The sequence below is a fragment of the Amblyomma mixtum genome, chromosome 10 (genome assembly GCF_055824585.1).
Source record: "Amblyomma mixtum isolate Tamu chromosome 10, ASM5582458v1, whole genome shotgun sequence".
NCBI lineage: Eukaryota > Metazoa > Arthropoda > Arachnida > Ixodida > Ixodidae > Amblyomma > Amblyomma mixtum.
In genome coordinates this window covers 23,974,350-23,993,795 of record NC_143021.1, presented here as the reverse complement: position 1 = coordinate 23,993,795, position 19,446 = coordinate 23,974,350, and the positions used below count along the sequence as shown (strand labels likewise).

Sequence of the window (19,446 nt, the reverse complement as noted above, 5' to 3'; positions counted from 1 at the left end):
CGCTACCAATGTCTTCAAGGTCATATTCGTGCACAAGTGTATTAAGAATTTCTGCACTCTTGTCACGAACACGCGAATGTTTTGCGCGGTCATCAACATTGCAAACACAGATAAAATCGCCTAGCAGTGTTATCACTTTCTGACAATTTAGGTACGCCTCAAGGCTTTCAAAGAATGCCCGCCGTTCCATGTCAATATTCGGCGTGTATACACAGATGACACGACACTCCAATTCGCCAAAGACGATATCAGCGATTAAGAGGCGTCCACTGTCACATGAAAATACTGACTGCACGCAGATTCCAAAGTTGTTGCGTATGAATATGGCGCAACCACCTGATCCACCAATCGCGTGAGAAATACACACATCGAAATGAGCACGAAAATTGGACACCATTCGGTCGGTGAGCTCCTGGCTCTCAATTTTTGTCTCTTGGACTCCCACTATATGTAAGTCATTATCTAAGAGAAGGCGACTAAGCTGACATTGTCGTCGTCTTGCTCCAAGGCCCCGTACGTTTAACGTCGCTACCCGTAGCGCTCTTTCGATATTAACCGCCATGGCTACACGGTAGAATGGTGCCCATTACAATAGCCCAAGGGTCTGTGCTCATGATACTGTGGCGATAAGCGCGTCGAAGGCAAGGAAAATAAATAAATAAAACTCTAACCAACAAAAAAGGACACTCCAAGTAAACTTGGCACCTCTTTCCAAGCCCGAACACGAAAAACGAACCGCTCAGGATGAGGGCCATGGCGTTTACGGAAACCCCTCCCAACCCACCTTAGCTAGACAAACTAAATTTACGGGGGTGGTTTACCCGCCTGCCGCGAATCGACCGGAATGGTCGGTCGCGGCTTCAAGGTAGACCTCCGCATACCTGGGGATTTGGTCGGTGGCTCGTCTCCGCCCCCGCCGTCCTCCTTCGTCCCAACGCTAAGGGTCTTGTCGTGTGGTCGTTTCCCCGCCAGCAGGCTGGCTGAAGCACTAAGGATGTCCATAACCTCGGGTTCTGAGGTGCTGGGAGCCGCTTCATAATCAACTGAGGTTCTCAGCTCGGCGCTCGGAGCTGTCGAAGAATCCTGCGAAGGCGGTTGTTGCTGCTCTGCAGTAACCGCTTCGGTTCCGGGTTGCTCCTGCTGCGACAGTGGAATCGCCGTATTTTCAGCTACCTCCGTTTTTGCACTTGCCACCGATGCTGCATCCTCCATGTCCGCCTCGTCCATGAGCAGGTTTGAGGCGTCGTCGGTGGTTGTCAGTCATGTTACGCTGGCATAAGTCCGCTCGCACTGGCTGCTCTCATGACCAAAGCGTCGGCACGCACTGCACTTAGGGATGCGGCAGTCGCGACGAATGTGGCCCGTGCCTCGGCACCGAAGGCAGAGCGGAGCCCTGCCTGGCACGACCACGAGGGCCAACTCTCCGGCGACGCTCACCTGGTGCGGCAGGTCGTCCAGCTTTACACCCGGCTTCAACTTCAAGGTGACCAGTCTGGTGGTTGAGCCCTTATCTGCTAGGCCATGCACCCGCCAACGCTCTCGGCCGACGTCTGTGACCTTCCCGTACGGCTCGAAGGAAAACCGTACGTCGTCGTCGGGCACGCTGTGCAGCAACCAATGCACTTTCATGCGAACGTCCTGGTTGGCAGGATCAATTAAGATACAGCGGCACTTTTTCACCAGCAGCTCACCCATGCCGACAATCTTTTTCACCGCATCTTCGTCCTTGAAAGTCACCGCCCACACATGGCTCATGCGGTAGGCTCAGAGGGCAATCACTTCCGGCAGGAGCGATAACTCGGCGAGCGCATCGCGAAAATCTTTTGCCCGATACGGGCGGGCCCTAACATCACAGTGTAGAAAAACGGTGTTAAAAAAAAACGCCCTGTTGGCAAACTAGGCAAAACAACTTGGTAATCACTGTCTGAAGCAGTATCCCTGTTACCGCGGCCCTGCTGGGCCGCTGAAGCCGCTCCTACGGAGCCCATGACACACACGTCCGTCACGCTCGGTGGCCGGAAGTGGAATCCTGCGCCACTCTGCTGGACGAGGAAGCAGAGAAAAGTTCCAGGTATTTCAATTTCAATCAGCATGGTCGCCAAGACACACAGCCTTCCACCGAAAAGAGAAAAAAATAAGTAGCAGAGCGTGGTTTCGATCCACGGACCTCTGGGTTATGGGCCCAGCACGCTTCCACTGCGCCACTCTTTTTTTTTTATTGGCAGGATTATAGTCAAAATGAAAGGGTACAAGGCGTAAAACATATCAGCCACACTTGGGCTAACATGACACTAAAATTTTCTCAGAGACACCAATGCATCCAGACAAGGAATCCATTCTGGTGGATCAGGGAGCGCTCGATAAACTTCTCTGAGACATACGATACTTTCGATAAAGTGGTCTCTGACAGAACGCACGACAGGTTCGGCATGTTCAAACTGCATTCTTGTTTTCCACAGCGCGTGGAGGCCCAGGACCATGATAAGATCGTACGGTATATCGTCCGAAGCGTCTACCGGCAGGAATCGTATTCCATATGGGTCAAGAGGCAAATGTTTCTTTAATGTGCGCTGGAGTACGTCCCAGTGGAAAATCGGGTCCCAGCAGTCTAGGAATACGTGCTCTATGGTTTCGGGCTTTTTGCATAAAAAGCAGTTTGTTGACCATGGTATGATGATGCCTTTTTCCTGAAGCCAGGTCTTAACTGGAAGTGTGTTGGTATGTAGCTTAAAGAAAAAGGTTTTAACTGAAGGTAATATTGGCATTTTCTTTACTCTTTTGAGTACGTTTTGTCCAGGGCGTCCACGGTGTGGTAAACGGTATAACGGTACAGGTAGCATGGTGTGAACAAAGTCCTTATACACTTTCTTCCTACTAACACTGCACAAGTAGTCTTGTGAAAACCGCACGTTTAACAACCTGAACGCAAGCACTACTTCGCGCAGATAACCAGCCACAGCGCCACATGTGTTCTCACATGACGTCACAATGAATCCTGGGAGAAGTCTACGTAGCCTCACCTGCATCACGGTGCGGAGAAAGGGGTCATTTTGATCCCTTAAGAAAAGAAATCGTGACACGACTTGCCGCAAAAACAAGTGAACCAGACCTAGCCCACCACACTTGACTGAGATAAACAAATTAGTTCGGCTAGATCTCTCCCAGGTCGAGGACCAAATGAAAATAGCGAGGACACGATGGATTTTTTGTATGCTCGTTCGCGATGCACACAACACGTTCATCACATACCATATTTTTGAAATTAGGAAGACATTGGAGACAGTCGCACGGGAAAACATTGACAGCTGTCTTCCCTGCCATGCATCAGCCTTTTCTTTTGCCTTCGTTGTTTGATCGGTCCAGTATTGTTCAGGATCACGATAACACTCGAGGGGCGCACCGAGGTATGGTTTAGGAACTGTTGACCAATGAAGGCGACAAAATTGCTCCGGCGTGGCGTCCCAGTCTCCATGCCAAAATCCATAACTTTTGTCCCAATTTATCTGGGCTCCGGTGAATTCGCAAAATTGTTCAACAACAGCTGTCGCTTCTTTAATGCTTTCTTTGTTTGCGCATAATACGGCGATATCATCCGCGTAGGCCAAGATTTTTATTTCTGCCTCACGTACTCTATATCCTGTTATGCGTTCATGGTTTGCAATTGCCAAACATAGCGGCTCAAGGTAAGCCGCGAACAGCAAGGGCGAAAGAGGGCATCCCTGCCTCACCGACGAGCGAACGCTCAGGCTGTCTGTCAGTTCCCCGTTTACGATGATTCGCGTTGAGCAGTCAGTGTACGCCATTCTGACGCCTTCAGTGATAACGCAGCCTACGTTAGAATGCTCTAAAATGCAGAGGAGAGCCTCGTGCGAGACACGGTCGAAGGCTTTGGCCAGATCAAGCTGCATCATCTCAACGCGCACGCCAAAAGCGTCACAACACTCGAGGACCGTTCGCGCGACATGCACGTTTGTTGCAATGCTTCGGCCCTTGATGCCGCAAGTCTGATGCGGCCCTACGAACTTTGTTATAACGCGCTGAAGTCGTGTCGCTAAAACCTTCATAAATATTTTGTAGTCCACATTGACAAGTGTTTCGGGCGATAAGACCCTGGCAAGAGACGTTTTGCTTCATCGTCACTTTTTGGTATCAGCACGACGTGTGACGTTGTGAATGATAAAGGAACTCGCTTTTTGTCGTATGCCTCAGTGATGACATTGCGCAAAATCTGAGCAACAGAACAGTTGAAAGCTTTATAAAAGGCAGCTCCTAGGCCGTCAGGCCCGGGTGCTTTACCAAGGGACAGGTCATCTATTGCGCGTTCTATTTCACTGACGGTTATTGGTTCTTCCAGTTGCGTCTGTACTTCCTCGTCCAGCTGTGGCATAAAGGGAAAGAAATTCTTTCTGGAAGCTGTCTTTCGTATCACGTGGGTGACCTATCAAGTTCCGAAAAAGCTCGGCCATCACTGCCTTGATAACCTTTTGGTCAGTCGTGACCTCGTTTCCGTTGGCAAGCTGCCGGATTTCTTTCCGACATGCGTATCTTTTTTCGTCGGATAGTGCGCGCTTTGTTGGCGTTTCTCCCGCCGACAGCTTCTCGGATCTTGCTCGTACAATTGCCGCTTTGTATCTTTGTATCCATTGTACATACGCAATTAAAGTCGCCCAACAATATCAACACTTTGTGACAGTTAAGGCAGGCTTCAACACGTTCAAAGAAAGATCGACGCTCGGTCTCAACGTTGGGTGCATAGACACAAATGACACGGAAAGATAAATCATAAACAGCAAAATCAACAACTAAAAGGCGACCACTTTGGCATGATAACACTGACTGTACACAGATCCCCAAGTTATTACGGATGAAAAGGGCGCAACCACCTGATCCACCATCCGCATGACAAACGCATACATCGAAATGCGTACGGAAATTGGACACCATTCGGTCGGTCAGTTCTTGGCTTTCGATTTTCGTCTCTTGTACGGCAACTAAGTGTAATTCTTTATCAAGAAGAAGGCGGCTTAGCTGACACTGTCGCCTTCTTGCACCTAGCCCCCGGACATTTAACGTTGCTACGCGTAGCATTTCCCCGAGATTAAGAGCCATGGTAACACAATGGGATGGTGCCCATCCCCGGAAAGAATTCTCGCTCTCCAGGTTTGTGTGCCCATATACACACCGCAAGTCTGCCAACAAAATATACACTGGAGCCTGCAGGAAGAACCTTGGTGCCAACAGCACCTTGCCTCGACATGAAAAGAAAACGGCACATCGACACAGCCATGGAGCTTAGAAATCCCCCCGTTCCCATTATGACGAAGGCAACACAAAGCTACGGAGGCGGTTTACCCGCTTGCCGAGAGCCGACCGGAATGTTCGGTCGCGGCTTGAACGACGCCCGCCTACCTGGCGTTTTCTGCGGCGGCTCGTCCCCGCCGCTTTCGTCCCGCTGCTGCAGCATGCTGGTGGTGTCTTCATGCGTCCGCTTCCCGGCTGCGGGACTCGCTGATTCACGGGACGTGTCCATGTTCTCTGCCGCGGTGTGGTCGTCGCTGACGTGTGGTTGAGGCTGCTTTTTTTCCACGCCTTTCGGCGTAGCCACGACGTCCTGGGCAGGCGGTTGTTGCTGTCCCGCGGCGCTTGCCACAACGACAGGTTTCTGCGTAGTTTGCAGTTGAGGCTGAGTTGCCATTGGCAAATGCGCTGCTTGTCTGCCTCCCGCCGACGATAACTCCTCGACGTCCGCCTCATCCATTAGCAAGTCGGACGTATCCTCCTTGCTCCCCAGTCCGGTGACGCTGGCATATGTCCGCTCGCACTGGCTGTCTTCGTGTCCGAAGCGCCGGCAGGCACCACACCCTGGGATGGGGCACTCGCGGCGAATATGACCCGTGCCGCGACAGCGTATGCAGAGTGGAGCCCTGCCCGGCACAACCACGAGGGCCAGCTCACCTGCATCGATTCACTCGTTTCAGATTTGGAAGCTGTGCAGAACCGCGCATGCCGTTTCATTCTTTCTAATTATCACCGAACAAGCAGTGTAACCGCAATGAAATCAAGTTTGTCCCTACCACTTCTTTCCCACCGCAGATCAATAGCCTCATTGTGTCTTTTTCATAAAATTTACCACAACAGCCTTCTCAACCCTGAGTTATTGTCAAGACCATGTTACATATCAGCACGCATTGATCACCGTCATAAAGTTGGAATCCCATCTTGTCACACCAAATGTTTTCATGACTCATTCATACCCCGAACTTGTGTCAGCTGGAATCACCTTCCCCACGACATCGCAGGTATTTCTGATAACAATGCATTTCGTAAAGTCCTTAATGTTTCTTTCTGAGTATGTGTCGTTTATTACTCTATAAAAATTGCCTTTCACTGTCTACGCACTGTTTTAATATATCCCCCCTACATTCTAATCTCATAGCCTTCCTGTGTTTTCACTATTTTTATGTATTCCTGGTTTATTTTTTTTTCTCTCCTTGTTGTTGCTGTTAAGGTTGAATTTTTTATGTATTCCCACTCCCCTCTGTAATGCCTTCGGGCCCTGAGGGTACAATAAATAAATAAATAAATAAATAAATAAACACTTAGCTGATTTATTTATTATTTATTTATACATACTGCAGCGCAATTTGTATGCGCTATGGCAGGAGTGGGAAAAACACAAAATGCAAGGAAACAAAATGCAGCAAAATGAACAAAGTGAGAAATACAAAAAGTTAGAGTCACAAATGAAATATCAAACAAGGAAGGAACTGTTAACAACAGGGTAAGAATACACAGCTATTATGCGTCTTCAATGGCAGTTACAAAGTTTTGAAATGGACGAGAACGAATGGACCCAGGTAAAGAATTCCAGGCTTCTATTGAACGGGGAAAAAAACTGAATTTGAAGAAATTAGCATGCGCAAAATAGGGTATCAAATTAAGCTCGTGATGACTTCTTGTAGATGATAATGGTGCAAAGTTAATGTAGTGGTTAGCTGAGAGCCTTACTGAGGAATTGACAACACAATGTAAGAATTTTAATGATTCAGTGTGGCGACGGGCAGACAGCGTGGTTAAATTCAATGAGAGAAGTGTAGCAGAGGGTGAGAAATCGCGATCATAACGATGACATAAAACGCACAGCTTTCTTTTTGACTGCTTCTAAGATGTTAATTTCGAATTGCTTGTACGGGTTCCACACTACAGCTGCGTAATCAAGAACAGGGAGGATTAGAGATTTATACAACAGTAGCTTTGTGTCTTTTGGTGAATTGGGTAGCGTGCGTCGTAGATAACCTAGTTTTTTTTAGTGCTTTATTACATACGTAATCAATGTGTTTAGACCAAGACATGTTATGCGTGAATATGACACCAAGATATTTGTACTGAGAGACCCTATCCACCACACGGCCATTGAAAGAGTAGCTAAAATGGGAAACGGAAGATTTGTTACAGAAAGACATGAGGACGGTTTTGTCGAAATTAATTCTCATTTGCCAGGTACTACACCAACTACAAAACATAGCAAATGACTCTTGGAGGTGACGATGATCATTAGGGCCATTAATTACTTCGTATAAAACGCAGTCATCAGCGTAAAGACGAATGTTAGAAGAAATATTATGTGGCAAGTCATTTATATATATTAAAAAGAGTAGTGGTCCAAGGACGGAGCCTTGAGGCACTCCTGACGTTACATCAACAGCAGCAGAATGAGAAGAACTATAGGAAACGAACTGGGAACGAGATGAGAGAAAGCTAGAAATCCAATCAACCAAGTGAGGATTGTTTAGTATAGCATTTAGTTTAGCAAGAAGCTTGGAATGTAGAACAGTATCGAATGCTTTCGAGAAGTCTACAAAAATGGCATCAACTTGGTTACCGACATCGAGGTTATGTAATATATCATGAGCAAATTCTGTTAATTGTGTTACCGTACTAAATCCGCGCCTAAACCCATGCTGAAAGTTAGACAGCGAATTATTGGATTCAAGAAAAAGCATGATGTGTTTATGAATGATGTGTTCAAACATTTTGCATGACTGTGATGTCAATGAAATCGGTCTGTAGTTCGACAAGCACTGTCTATCACCAGATTTGAAAAGAGGGAGCACTTTGGCTAATTTCCAAGAAGAAGGAACGGTAGGAGATGCTAAGGACTTGTTGAATATGATGGACAGATATTTTGAAGACCACATGGAGTAACGAACCAGGAACGCATTGTGTATTCCATCTGGGCCGGTACATTTCTTAGCGTCGAGGTTTAATACAAGATTTAGGATGCCATCAGTGTTTACCACAACATCACTGATTGCTGGAGAAGAAACTATATTAGTGAGTGGCGAAATGACGTTGTTATCCGGAACGAACACAGAGTTAAAATATTTGTTGAAAGCATCCGAGATTACAGCCGGCTCACTGATGACGTCATTATCTAATCTGAACGAAGTGGATGCAGTATCACGAGGTAAGATGGATGACCAAAATTTTCGGGGGTTAGTTTTTAACAGATCGCGCAGGTGGACACGAAAAAAGAAATCCTTGGCCATGCGCAACTTAAGATTAAGTTCTTTTTTTGCCTTGTGAAATCTGTCTAAGGTTATGGGATCGTTGCTTCTTCTAGATCGCCTTAGTCTACGAACGCGACGAGATAGATGCAAAATGTCTCGAGTCATCCAAGGAACATTAGTATTTCTTTTCTTAGTTTTAATAGGAACAAAGCGTTGGACACAATCCTTGACAAGACATTCAAAGTAATTAGTAAGAAAATTTACGTCGTGGCTTGCTGAGAAAGCAGAGAATGTATCGAAACGATCAGCTAAAACCTCAATAATGGAATTGTCGTCAGCCCGAGTGAAGTCAGGAAAAGCAGTAAACAAATAGGGTGATTTGGAGACTGGACAAGAGAGTGAAACTAACATGCTGTTGTATCCTTTCTTGTTTCAGTTTCGTTTCTTTCAGTGTACATATCGCCATCGTCATTCAATATGATTTCCTATATAAGTGGCTTGACTGTGACGAATAAAGGGGAGTGTTTCTGCATACTGCGCTTGCGTGGTCCCGTGCCATGCGTCTGGTCTGAACCAGACACCACATATTGGCGACGAGGATGAACCGCCTACGGTGCAAGGCGACACGGAGCCCTTGCAGCCACGATCTCATCGGCGACCAGGAGTAACGCAAGAACGCCGGAGGTGCGCAAAAACGCCGGAGGAGCGCAAGAACGCCGGAGGAGCGCAAGAACGCCGGAGGAGCGCAAGAACGCCGGAGGAGCGCAAGAACGCCGGAGGTGCGCAAAAACGCCGGAGGTGCGCAAAAACGCCGGAGGTGCGCAAAAACGCCGGAGGTGCGCAAAAACGCCGGAGGTGCGCAAGAACGCCGGAGGAGCGCAAGAACGCCGGAGGAGCGCAAGAACGCCGGAGGAGCGCAAGAACGCCGGAGGAGCGCAAGAACGCAGATAAGTGGAATTTGCTCACACCACATATTGCGAGGATCAGTATCGGAGCCATGTCACTCGGGTGTTTCCCAGCACCGCCCCCTTTCTTGCCTGCACCCGGTGACCCGGCTGTGCCTTGGCAGCAGTGGAAACGCGTATTCCTGAATTTCCTGGAGGCCATTGGCGGCGATGAACTGAAGCCGAAGCGTTGCAAGGCAATTCTGCTAAACTCGCTCGGGGTTGAAGGCCAGCGAATATTCTACAGCATCCTTGCACAAGGAGCAGACGTGACTGCGGACGCCAAGGCCGAGGACAAGGGGGACAAGAAGGAAGAGGTGGACCAGTTCAAGGACGCGCTTGCTGCACTGGATACGCATTTCGCGAGCGCTACGAATGATTTGGTGGAGCGGCGCCGGTTTCGACAAAGACGACAATTGCCTGGTGAGACATTTCAAGCATTTACAAACAGTCTTCGGGACCTTGCGTCTACTTGCAATTTTGGCAGTGCTACCGATAGCATGATTCGAGACCAATTATTGGAAGGCACTTCGTCACGAACAACACGTGAACGCATGCTTTATGAAGGGTCTTCGCTTACATTGCAGCGTGCTGTTGACATCGGGAAGCAAATTGAGCAAACACAACAAGAGCTCGGGGAATTCGCGCATAGCACTGTGAACAAGATTCAAGATGTGCGAAAAAGGTCAGACTCTGAGCAAGGAAGTTGCTGCAGGTGCGGCTCGTCATCGCATATGGCTAACTCGACTTCATGTCCGGCGAGGAACAAGCGTTGCCACTCTTGTGGAAAAATTGGTCACTTTTCAAGCATGTGCAAATCGAAGAAAAAGAAATATGCCGTTCGAAAGCCCGAGAAGGCCAACGCCGTCACGGTACTTCAAATCGGTGACCGTAATGCGTCGGCGAAGGATATTCGAGCCAACATTTCTATCGGGAAGATAAGATTGTCGTTGATTGTCGACACAGGCGCTACGGTTTCTTTGCTCAGTGAAATATCTAGCCGACACGTACTCATTACGACCGCCGACTGCCAATTTGTGCAACTATTCCGGAGAACAAATCAAGTTAAGCGGTTGCTTTCTTGCTGACGTATCTTACAAGGGAAACAGAGCCAGTGTGCTTTTTCATGTCAAAACCAAGGGCACTTCGCTGCTGGGGCTTGATGCCGTTCGGAGCCTGGGAATCACTATCAACGGCTCAACCTTGAATTTCTGCCAGGTGACATGCCCTGATTCACTGCCTTCAGAATTTACGCACCAGTTTGCGCACTTGTTCACGGAACAGTTAGGGCATGTGAAAGGCTTTGTTCACCATGTTAACTGTCGTTCATCTGTGAAACCAGTCGTTGCGAAACTCCGACGCCTGCCGCTCACGCTACGGCAACAGGTATCGGTAGAGATACAACGCCTGCTGGCCGAAGATATAATTGAACCTGTCGACGCATCGGAGGGGATTTCACCGATCGTCGTCGTGAGGAAGAAGGACGGTTCAATTAGGTTGTGTGTGGACCTACGTGAAGTGAACAAGGCAGTAATTGCCGATGCTTTTCCTCTTCCGCATACAGAGGAATTACTTCATGAACTAGCTGGAGGAACGTGCTTCTCAAAGCTCGACTTAGCGTCGGCATACCACCAGCTAGAACTGACTCCGGCAAGTCGGGGACTAACCACCTTTATCACACACGAAGGATTGTTTCGTTTTAAGAGAGTGTGTTTTGGCCTTGCATCTGCCCCTTCAGCCTTTCAGAGAATGATGCAGCATATTTTGAAAGATTGTAAAGGCGTACTTTGTTACATTGATGATGTGATTGTGTGGGGCAAGACACGTGAGGAGCACCACAAGAATCTACACCAGGTGCTAAAACGCATTGGTGATTCAGGTTTGAAGCTCAACCAGAAATGCACATTTGCTGTTTCAGAACTATCCTTTTTAGGGCATACGGTGAGCTCAAAAGGGCTCACACCATTGCAGTCTAAGGTTGACGCTATTGTCAAAGTGCCTGCTCCTCACGATGTTGCTACTTTGAGGTCATTTTTGGGTCTCCCTGGTTACTACGCTCGGTTTGTGCCGCGATTTGCTGATCTTGTCGAGCCGCTTAGAAGGCTCCTGCGGTCTGGTCAACAGTTCACGTGGGATGATGCGGCTGAGCGTAGCTTCCAGCTTGTTAAGACAGCTTTGTCTTCAAGCCCAGTCATACAAATGTTTAACCCAGACCTTGATGTAATTGTTACGACAGATGCTTCTGATAAGGGTCTGGGAGCCGTTCTTCAGCAACGCGATGGTGACAGCGTACGCACGGTGGCCTTCGCATCACGTGCCCTGACTCCTGCTGAGCGGAAGTACTCCGCTGGGGAACGGGAGGCCCTTGCTTGTCTCTTCGCGTGCGAGCGCTGGCACGTCTACTTGTGGGGTAGAAAATTTTTGTTACGTACGGACCACCAGGCACTGGTGACGTTACTTTCAGCTGCCGGTACAGGACGCCGACCTTTGCGTATATCCAGATGGTCAGCTCGACTTTTGTACTATAACTTCGACGTAGAGTACCAAAAGGGATCGCAAAATGTCGTGGCCGATGCGCTTTCACGCCTACCTCTTGACTGTGATTCGCAGCAGACGATGCAGGAAGAAATTGTGTCCGTTGTATCAGAGTGCCTAACAAAGGAACGGCTGCAGGTGGCCACTGCTGCAGACAGCACACTGCAACAGGTTGTTGTGCACGTGGTACATGGTTGGGCGCCTAGAAAAGCTTTGCCAGCAGAAGTAATGCCATACTTTAACGTGCGGGAAGAGCTTTCTTTCGTTGATGGCCTTTTGATGCGCGGCGAGCAGGTAGTTGTTCCGAGTGAATTAACCTCGCTCCTTGTTGGTTTTGCGCACGAAGGTCACCCAGGAATTGTGAGGAGGAAGCAGAGACTACGTGATCTTTACTGGTGGCCGCGTTTGAATAAACAGGTAGAAGAAATTCATTTTTGTCATATCTGCCAGGCCGCGGACAAGTCCGCTAAACCGTCGTTTGCACCGCTGCAGCCGGTGACGTTTACAGCGCTACCATGGCAGAAGCTAGCAATGGATATAGTGGGACCGATTGACTGGGCCCCTTCAAACTATAGGTACATGATATCGCTGATCGATTATCATTCCAAGTGGCCTGAGGTTGCCTTTTCATCTACAGTAACGTCCCAGAGTGTGGTCGATTTTTTGCAGACTGTGTTCAGCCGAGAAGGCTATCCGGAAGAAATTGTCACAGATAATGGGCCTCAGTTTAGATCGCAAATGTTTGAAACATTCTTGAGAGAGAGGGGTATTGCGCATCGTTGTTCTTCTCTGTACTATCCACAGGGAAACGGCGCGATTGAACGTTTTAATCGCGTGCTGAAAGATTTCATGCAGGTTGCCCGATTGGAACAACGGCCCCTCCAGGCTGCTGTGGTTGACTATCTCGGCATATATAGGTCCACGCCGCATGCGACAACGGGTGTGTCGCCAGCTAAGTTGCTCCAGGGCGTCAGCCAAGGACAAGACGCAATACAGTGGGTTTGCCGACAAGAGAGAGTGTCCATGCCGGTTCGCATGTTCCTGCTAGGGTTAAGGCGAAGCAGATGTATGCAAAACAGTATACGGACAGGAGGCGAGGTGCGAAAAGACCAGCCTTTAGAGTAGGGGAATTCGTTCGTGTACGCAAGCCAGCAGGCGGTGGGAAAGCGTCGGTAAATTACATGGGACCTTTCAAGATTGTCGGCAGAAAAGGCAAAAATAGCTTTTTGATGAGCGACGGTCGTTGCTGGAACGCGTCTAAACTAGTTCGGGTTCCCTGCAATCAATCGCAGACAATAGAACAATGGGCATGGGAATTGCCTCATCACTACTCGGGTACCGCTGGGCCTGAAAGCCGCGCAGGCGCTGAACAGGGTGAATTGTTGCGATTGCCGGAAACAAGTGCTGAAGTTAATGAAGAAGTGGTTGCTCCTTTAGAGGATTCGGTGGAGCAACCTTTGCGTCGAAGCACTAGGGTACGCCGACCTGTAGAAAGATTTGGGTTTTCTTTACCTGAACAATAAGTGTTTAGTTCGTGTTATTTTGGTTGTTGTAAATTACTATGTTGTATTTTCAAGCGGGAGGCGATGTTGTATCCTTTCTTGTTTCAGTTTCGTTTCTTTCAGTGTACATATCGCCATCGTCATTCAATATGATTTCCTATATAAGTGGCTTGACTGTGACGAATAAAGGGGAGTGTTTCTGCATACTGCGCTTGCGTGGTCCCGTGCCATGCGTCTGGTCTGAACCAGACACCACACACGCCTTTATGGTCTGAGAGCCCATCAATTACTTCACAAGAGAAGTCATTTTGGGCCAAAGTAGAGCTTAGAAAAACTAAGTCGAGGATGGAATTCAGCCTAGTAGCACTAGAAGCAACCTGAGTTAGTCCAAACAATAAGGAAATGTTTATTAGTTCTTTACAAATTGTAATGTACGACCAAATGCAGACAACGATGGCCAGTGGATGCCAGGAGTGTTGAAGTCTCCCAAACAGATAAATCTTGATGAAGTAATGTTGATCTTGGTCATGAAATTTGCGACAGCGTGAAGGACATCAACGGAAGAACCAGGTGGACGATAAATAACACTGATTAGAATACTATAATTGTTTAGATAAACTTTGCACCACAAGGATTCTGTATCAGGGGGAGAAGGCAAAACTGAGAATCGTAAATCCGATCTGATAAGCAATGCCACACCGCCACCAGTACTACAACTTCTATCTAAGCGCATGGTAACAAAACCTGGTGGAGTGAATTCGGAGTCGTAAATTCCACTATGCAGCCAAGTCTCCGTTATGCCAATAATATGGGGGGAGTGAACAGAAATAAGGGACAGTAAATCTGGAAATTTTTTAACAATGCTGCGAGCGTTAATATTTAGAACAACTAGCTTATCAGGACGGCCAGAGCTAAGTCAGGGAGTCGATGATGCGGCAGTCAAGGACACAGGCGCAGAACAAGCAGGATCATTGTATGCTTTTACCAACGAGTTAGAACTTTCATCCCAATTGTAACGAACCTTGTCAATGAAGACATGATCGAAACTTAACCTCACGACAGAACCGTTGTCACGAAAAGACACTGATGCGTCCCATATTTTTTTACGAATGAACCTAACCCTTGCAGAAAAATCTTCTGTAATGAAGAAGGCAGAGCCCTTGAGTTTAGAGACGTTTTTAAAAACCACACTTCTGTCGTTGAAGCTAGAAAGATTTAGGATAACTGGACGAGTATAACCTCTGCGAGCTGCACCGAGTCTGTGGAAGCGCTCAATACTGGGACAGCTAATCTTCAATTTATCAGTAAATACAGATGAGATGCTAGCCAACAAAGTGTCAGCGGTTTCGTTCGGGTCTTCTAAAACGCCGTGTATTATAATGTTATTTCTTCGAGAGCGGTTTTCAAGGTCATCATTCTTTTGCATCAGCTGTGTTACTCTGGAATTTAAAGAGTTAATTTCAGCGTGAAAATCAGAAACTAGATTGGAATTTTCGGGCGTGGGTAAAGACTCTAATGCAGCCACACGTGACTCCAAAGCATCAAAGCGGCAAGCAAAAGACTGCTTAATGTCCGCGATGTCACGGGCCAACTGATTCTGCCCAGCTAGTATTCTAGAAAACATGTCAGACACCGAAGGATTCGAAGAGATTTCACTGTCAAGATTTACAGCGGAAGAACTCGCATCGTCAGCCTCCCCGAGAGTGAGACTGGAACCACTCACAGACCGGGTTAAAGGTCTGGTACCAGATGTACTGCTTTTACTGGAGTTCGCTGACTTTGATGGGGGGCCTGGATTGAGTTCCACGTCACCACTCAGGAGGAGATGACATGCGCAATAAAACGCGTGCACGCAGCAGGACACAAGAGTACGTGGGCAAGGGTACAGCAGCAAGAATCGATCATCAGACCGGACCACTCAGCGTCAGAATAGTAACATACCTGCATGAAGAGCAAGCAGTGATTTAACATGACGCCGGTGCCGCTGCAGCCTAGCCCACTGAAGAGCCGATCCGCGCACATGGCCTTTATATCCTTGGCAGATGACGTCATAGACCAGCAGTGCAGCGAGATTGGTTGACCTATCGAGAAGTTGGCGAGATGACTGGCTTGCAGATATTGGAAGAATGCGGGAAACCCGAAGCCATCACACAGGGTATCAGCCGGCAAGTCCAAGGGTAAGCACACGGTGGTATCCACGTGCCCATCCAGAAGCGAAGAAGCCAAGCCAGACGAGACGATTCCGCAAGGGCCGTGGTCAGCAAAACAAGCGATGAACTGCATGAAGAGCAAGCAGTGATTTAACATGACGCCGGTGCCGCTGCAGCCTAGCCCACTGAAGAGCCGATCCGCGCACATGGCCTTTATATCCTTGGCAGATGACGTCATAAACCAGCAGTGCAGCGAGATTGGTTGACCTATCGAGAAGTTGGCGAGATGACTGGCTTGCAGATATTGGAAGAATGCGGGAAACCCGAAGCCATCACACAGGGTATCAGCCGGCAAGTCCAAGGGTAAGCACACGGTGGTATCCACGTGCCCATCCAGAAGCGAAGAAGCCAAGCCAGACGAGGCGATTCCACAAGGGCCGTGGTCAGCAAAACAAGCGATGAACTGCATGAAGAGCAAGCAGTGATTTAACATGACGCCGGTGCCGCTGCAGCCTAGCCCACTCACATCGTCGATTTGCACATCGTCGATTTGCACTCCAGCATTCAGCTCCAGTGTCACGAGCCTGGTGGTAGAGCCCTTGTCGGTCACTCCTTGGACCCGCCAACGCTCGCGGGCGACTTCAGTGACTTTGCCTGTAAGGGATCGGTAGCGTTCGCGGGGGTCATTGGAACGCGGCTTGGGGCGCTCAAATCGAAGCGTCTCCTTTCTTGGAACACGGCCGCTCGCGAACGCGCCGGCAAGTACGGGTGTCCCCCCACCCGCGGTACCGATTCGCACACGTGCTGGCACGAATGTATATTTGTGTTCGTTTTTATTTTATTTTGTGGTAGATAGGGTCGTCTACCTTGTAAAAGCCGGAGGGCTGGCCATGCCCTTGAAGAGCCAATCATGTTAATAGTGCAACATGATTGGAAGTTACCGAATGTGGGCTGGGCCTTTAGGGCTTTAAAACCGGGCCCCGGAGCTGGAAGCGGGGTTCTGCGCTAAGGTGAGATGCTACGCATCTTCGGCCATGCCGAGTAGGGGCCTCCCCTAGTATTAGCCAGTTCCACCTTTTTGTTGTTTGTCCTTTTGCCGTTGTATCCAACTTGTACATCCTGTAAATATCTGTATATAAATCTTCAGTTATTGCCTTTTTTATCCCTGTGTCTTCAAGTCTTCAAGTTGGAACAAACCGTCTCCGGCGGTGCACCTCTGGTGCAAAGAAGAAGCAGAACCTGAAATTTACTGGCGCAGTCGACGAGGATACTGCGGCCATCGGAAGACGGCGCAGGAAGAAGGCTGACGGCAGGGAGAAAGGCGACGATCAGGCAACAGCAGCGTTCGAGAAAGGACCTGCGGAGAGACGGCGGCAAGGATGCAAGGACCACGGCAGTAGTCCAGCGACGCGGGACTGCATACGGTCCAGAAAAGCAGCGCGTCGATAACTTGACGGTCACCGGCGGCAGACCAGCGGCGTGCGACAGCTCATCGCAGCGTCCGGGGAAAGTGGCGGTGGACTCCGACGCCAAGGAGCGGGCAATGCGGATCGACGCATCGAAACCGTGAGTTTCCTTGGTCGCATTGTTCACGTCCCTGTGTTCGAGCCGGTAGGACAGTTGAGGAGTACAGACGGCGGTATGGAGGGCTATCCATGCCGGCCCTCACTCGATGTGAGGTACCAGGTTGAGTTAGCGAAGGCGCGCTTAGCGGACCTTCAGGCTCAACTCGCGAAAGTGAATGGCGGAAAGGCGCTGCTTCGTGAGGAAGAACCTCAGGAGGTTAAGTATGTCTTGAAGGTAATCGAAGCCAGACGCCAGCAGGTAGAGCTCGAGATTTCTAAGATCAAGGAGGCTAGGAGAGCTAGCCAACTAGCCAGGGAGAACTGCTCCGAGTCCCGAGCAGAGAGGTCGCCAGTGCTGGAAGGCAAATGCATATGCCTGTCAAGCACAGGAAAAGAAAACAGCCAGAGAGAAGTAAAAAGAGAGCCAGCTTTCCGCGAAACTGGAATCTCTCGTGAAGAAAGTATCCTGACGGAACGCAGCGTCGCGGTGTTAGAGGCGGTGAACGCGCACTCCGACGATCCAGCTGCGCAAGTTAGCTCTACCGCAAATGACACCAGGGACGCGGACGCGAGTTCAGGATTGTTGGAAATCACTCTAATTCCAAAAACGCGGTCTCAAGCGGGCTGCGAAAAAGAGCAGTCGGTTCAGCGTGAAACGACCAGCGACTACAGACGTCAGACTGGCGAGCTAGGGATAGGAGGAGGTCAAACGTTGCCGCAACGGCACACTGTGCCAGGCATGTGGCATGAAGCGCCACGTAGCACTATTGATGGCAAAGTCCTTTCATTTGAGGACAGGGAAATTCGTGGCGACTTGCCACAAGGCAAATTAGGATTAAGTGGCTGCGAAAGAGCGCAGGTAGCCTCAGAGTTTATGATGCCACGAAATCGGCAAGCGCCTATAATACAGGGAGCGTAAATTTCATTGCATGCCCGTGCAGGAACGGGGCAAATGGCTCCAAGCGAGGCGAAGCAACAGGAGGCAGGGGCGTGGCTTTCAAATTGAAAGTCGGTTCGAGGAACAGTACGCTCCGGGCTGCGGTATGTCAAATTAGATGTAGCAAAGCCGGCCGCACTGTTATAGTTAGACTGGACAAGGCTAATGTTCCTTACGCAGTACGCTGTTCGTACTGGTGCGCCGGAGAGAGCGTTCCCTTAGGGGCGTCACATGGTCAAAGATTTGGACTTATCGAGGATCAGGACGTTGTTTTCGATCCTGGAGGGCAGCATTTTTGAATTCTTGCCCCGCTGTGGCACCAGCCTAATGAGCCGAGTGGCAGTTAGGCGTTGTGTTGAGACGCGTAGTGGCTCGAACGCACACAAGGACGCTCGGTGCGACTAAGGAGGCTCATGTGGCCACTTACGGACGTCGTGCGAGTGCTACTGAACGCTCTAGCTGCGAGTGTCGGTGTGTGTGTCGAGCAGGACGCGGGTGTGCATGCTGGTGAACTGGGTGCAACGCACCAACTTGGACGCTGTGTTACGGCGCACGGCAGGCATGCCACTGTGTGTATTTAAGTGTGCATTTTGAGTAACGTTGTGTTGGTGCCCGTGTACAGTGTTGTTTTTGGTTTTGTTGGTGCAACTGGTCGCAGCGCGACAGCTTGGACTTCGGTGAATGCGCTGGTTTTACAGGTGTGAAACGCGCATTTGAATGTGTACGTTTTGTTTATGTTATGTCACCCGAAGGGTAGTTTCGTGTCAGACACCGATCCCTTTTGTTTGTAATTCTAAAAGTGCCATTTGAGCCCTTTGTAGAATCTTGGGAAGGGCGTGTAAGGGATCGGTAGCGTTCGCGGGGGTCATTGGAACGCGGCTTGGGGTGCTCAAAGCGAAGCGTCTCCTTTCTTGGAACACGGCCGCTCGCGAACGCGCCGGCAAGTACGGGTGTCCCCCCACCCGCGGTACCGATTCGCACACGTGCTGGCACGAATGTATATTTGTGTTCGTTTTTATTTTATTTTGTGGTAGATAGGGTCGTCTACCTTGTAAAAGCCGGAGGGCTGGCCATGCCCTTGAAGAGCCAATCATGTTAATAGTGCAACATGATTGGAAGTTACCGAATGTGGGCTGGGCCTTTAGGGCTTTAAAACCGGGCCCCGGAGCTGGAAGCGGGGTTCTGCGCTAAGGTGAGATGCTACGCATCTTCGGCCATGCCGAGTAGGGGCCTCCCCTAGTATTAGCCAGTTCCACCTTTTTGTTGTTTGTCCTTTGCTGTTTTAATGTCTCTAGTGCCTTAA

At 49.3% G+C, this 19,446-nt stretch overlaps 1 protein-coding gene across 1 annotated transcript; it reads left to right on the top strand.

Moving 5' to 3' along the window:
* The first annotated feature begins 1,521 nt into the window (after positions 1-1,521).
* On the top strand, positions 1,522-19,446 carry LOC149325370 (uncharacterized). The gene is made up of 3 exons (XM_089564249.1): positions 1,522-1,641; positions 9,028-9,877; positions 16,820-19,446. The coding sequence occupies exons 1-3, from the start codon at positions 1,522-1,524 to the stop codon at positions 16,882-16,884; spliced, it is 1,035 nt and encodes a 344-aa protein (XP_089420375.1). The 3' UTR covers positions 16,885-19,446.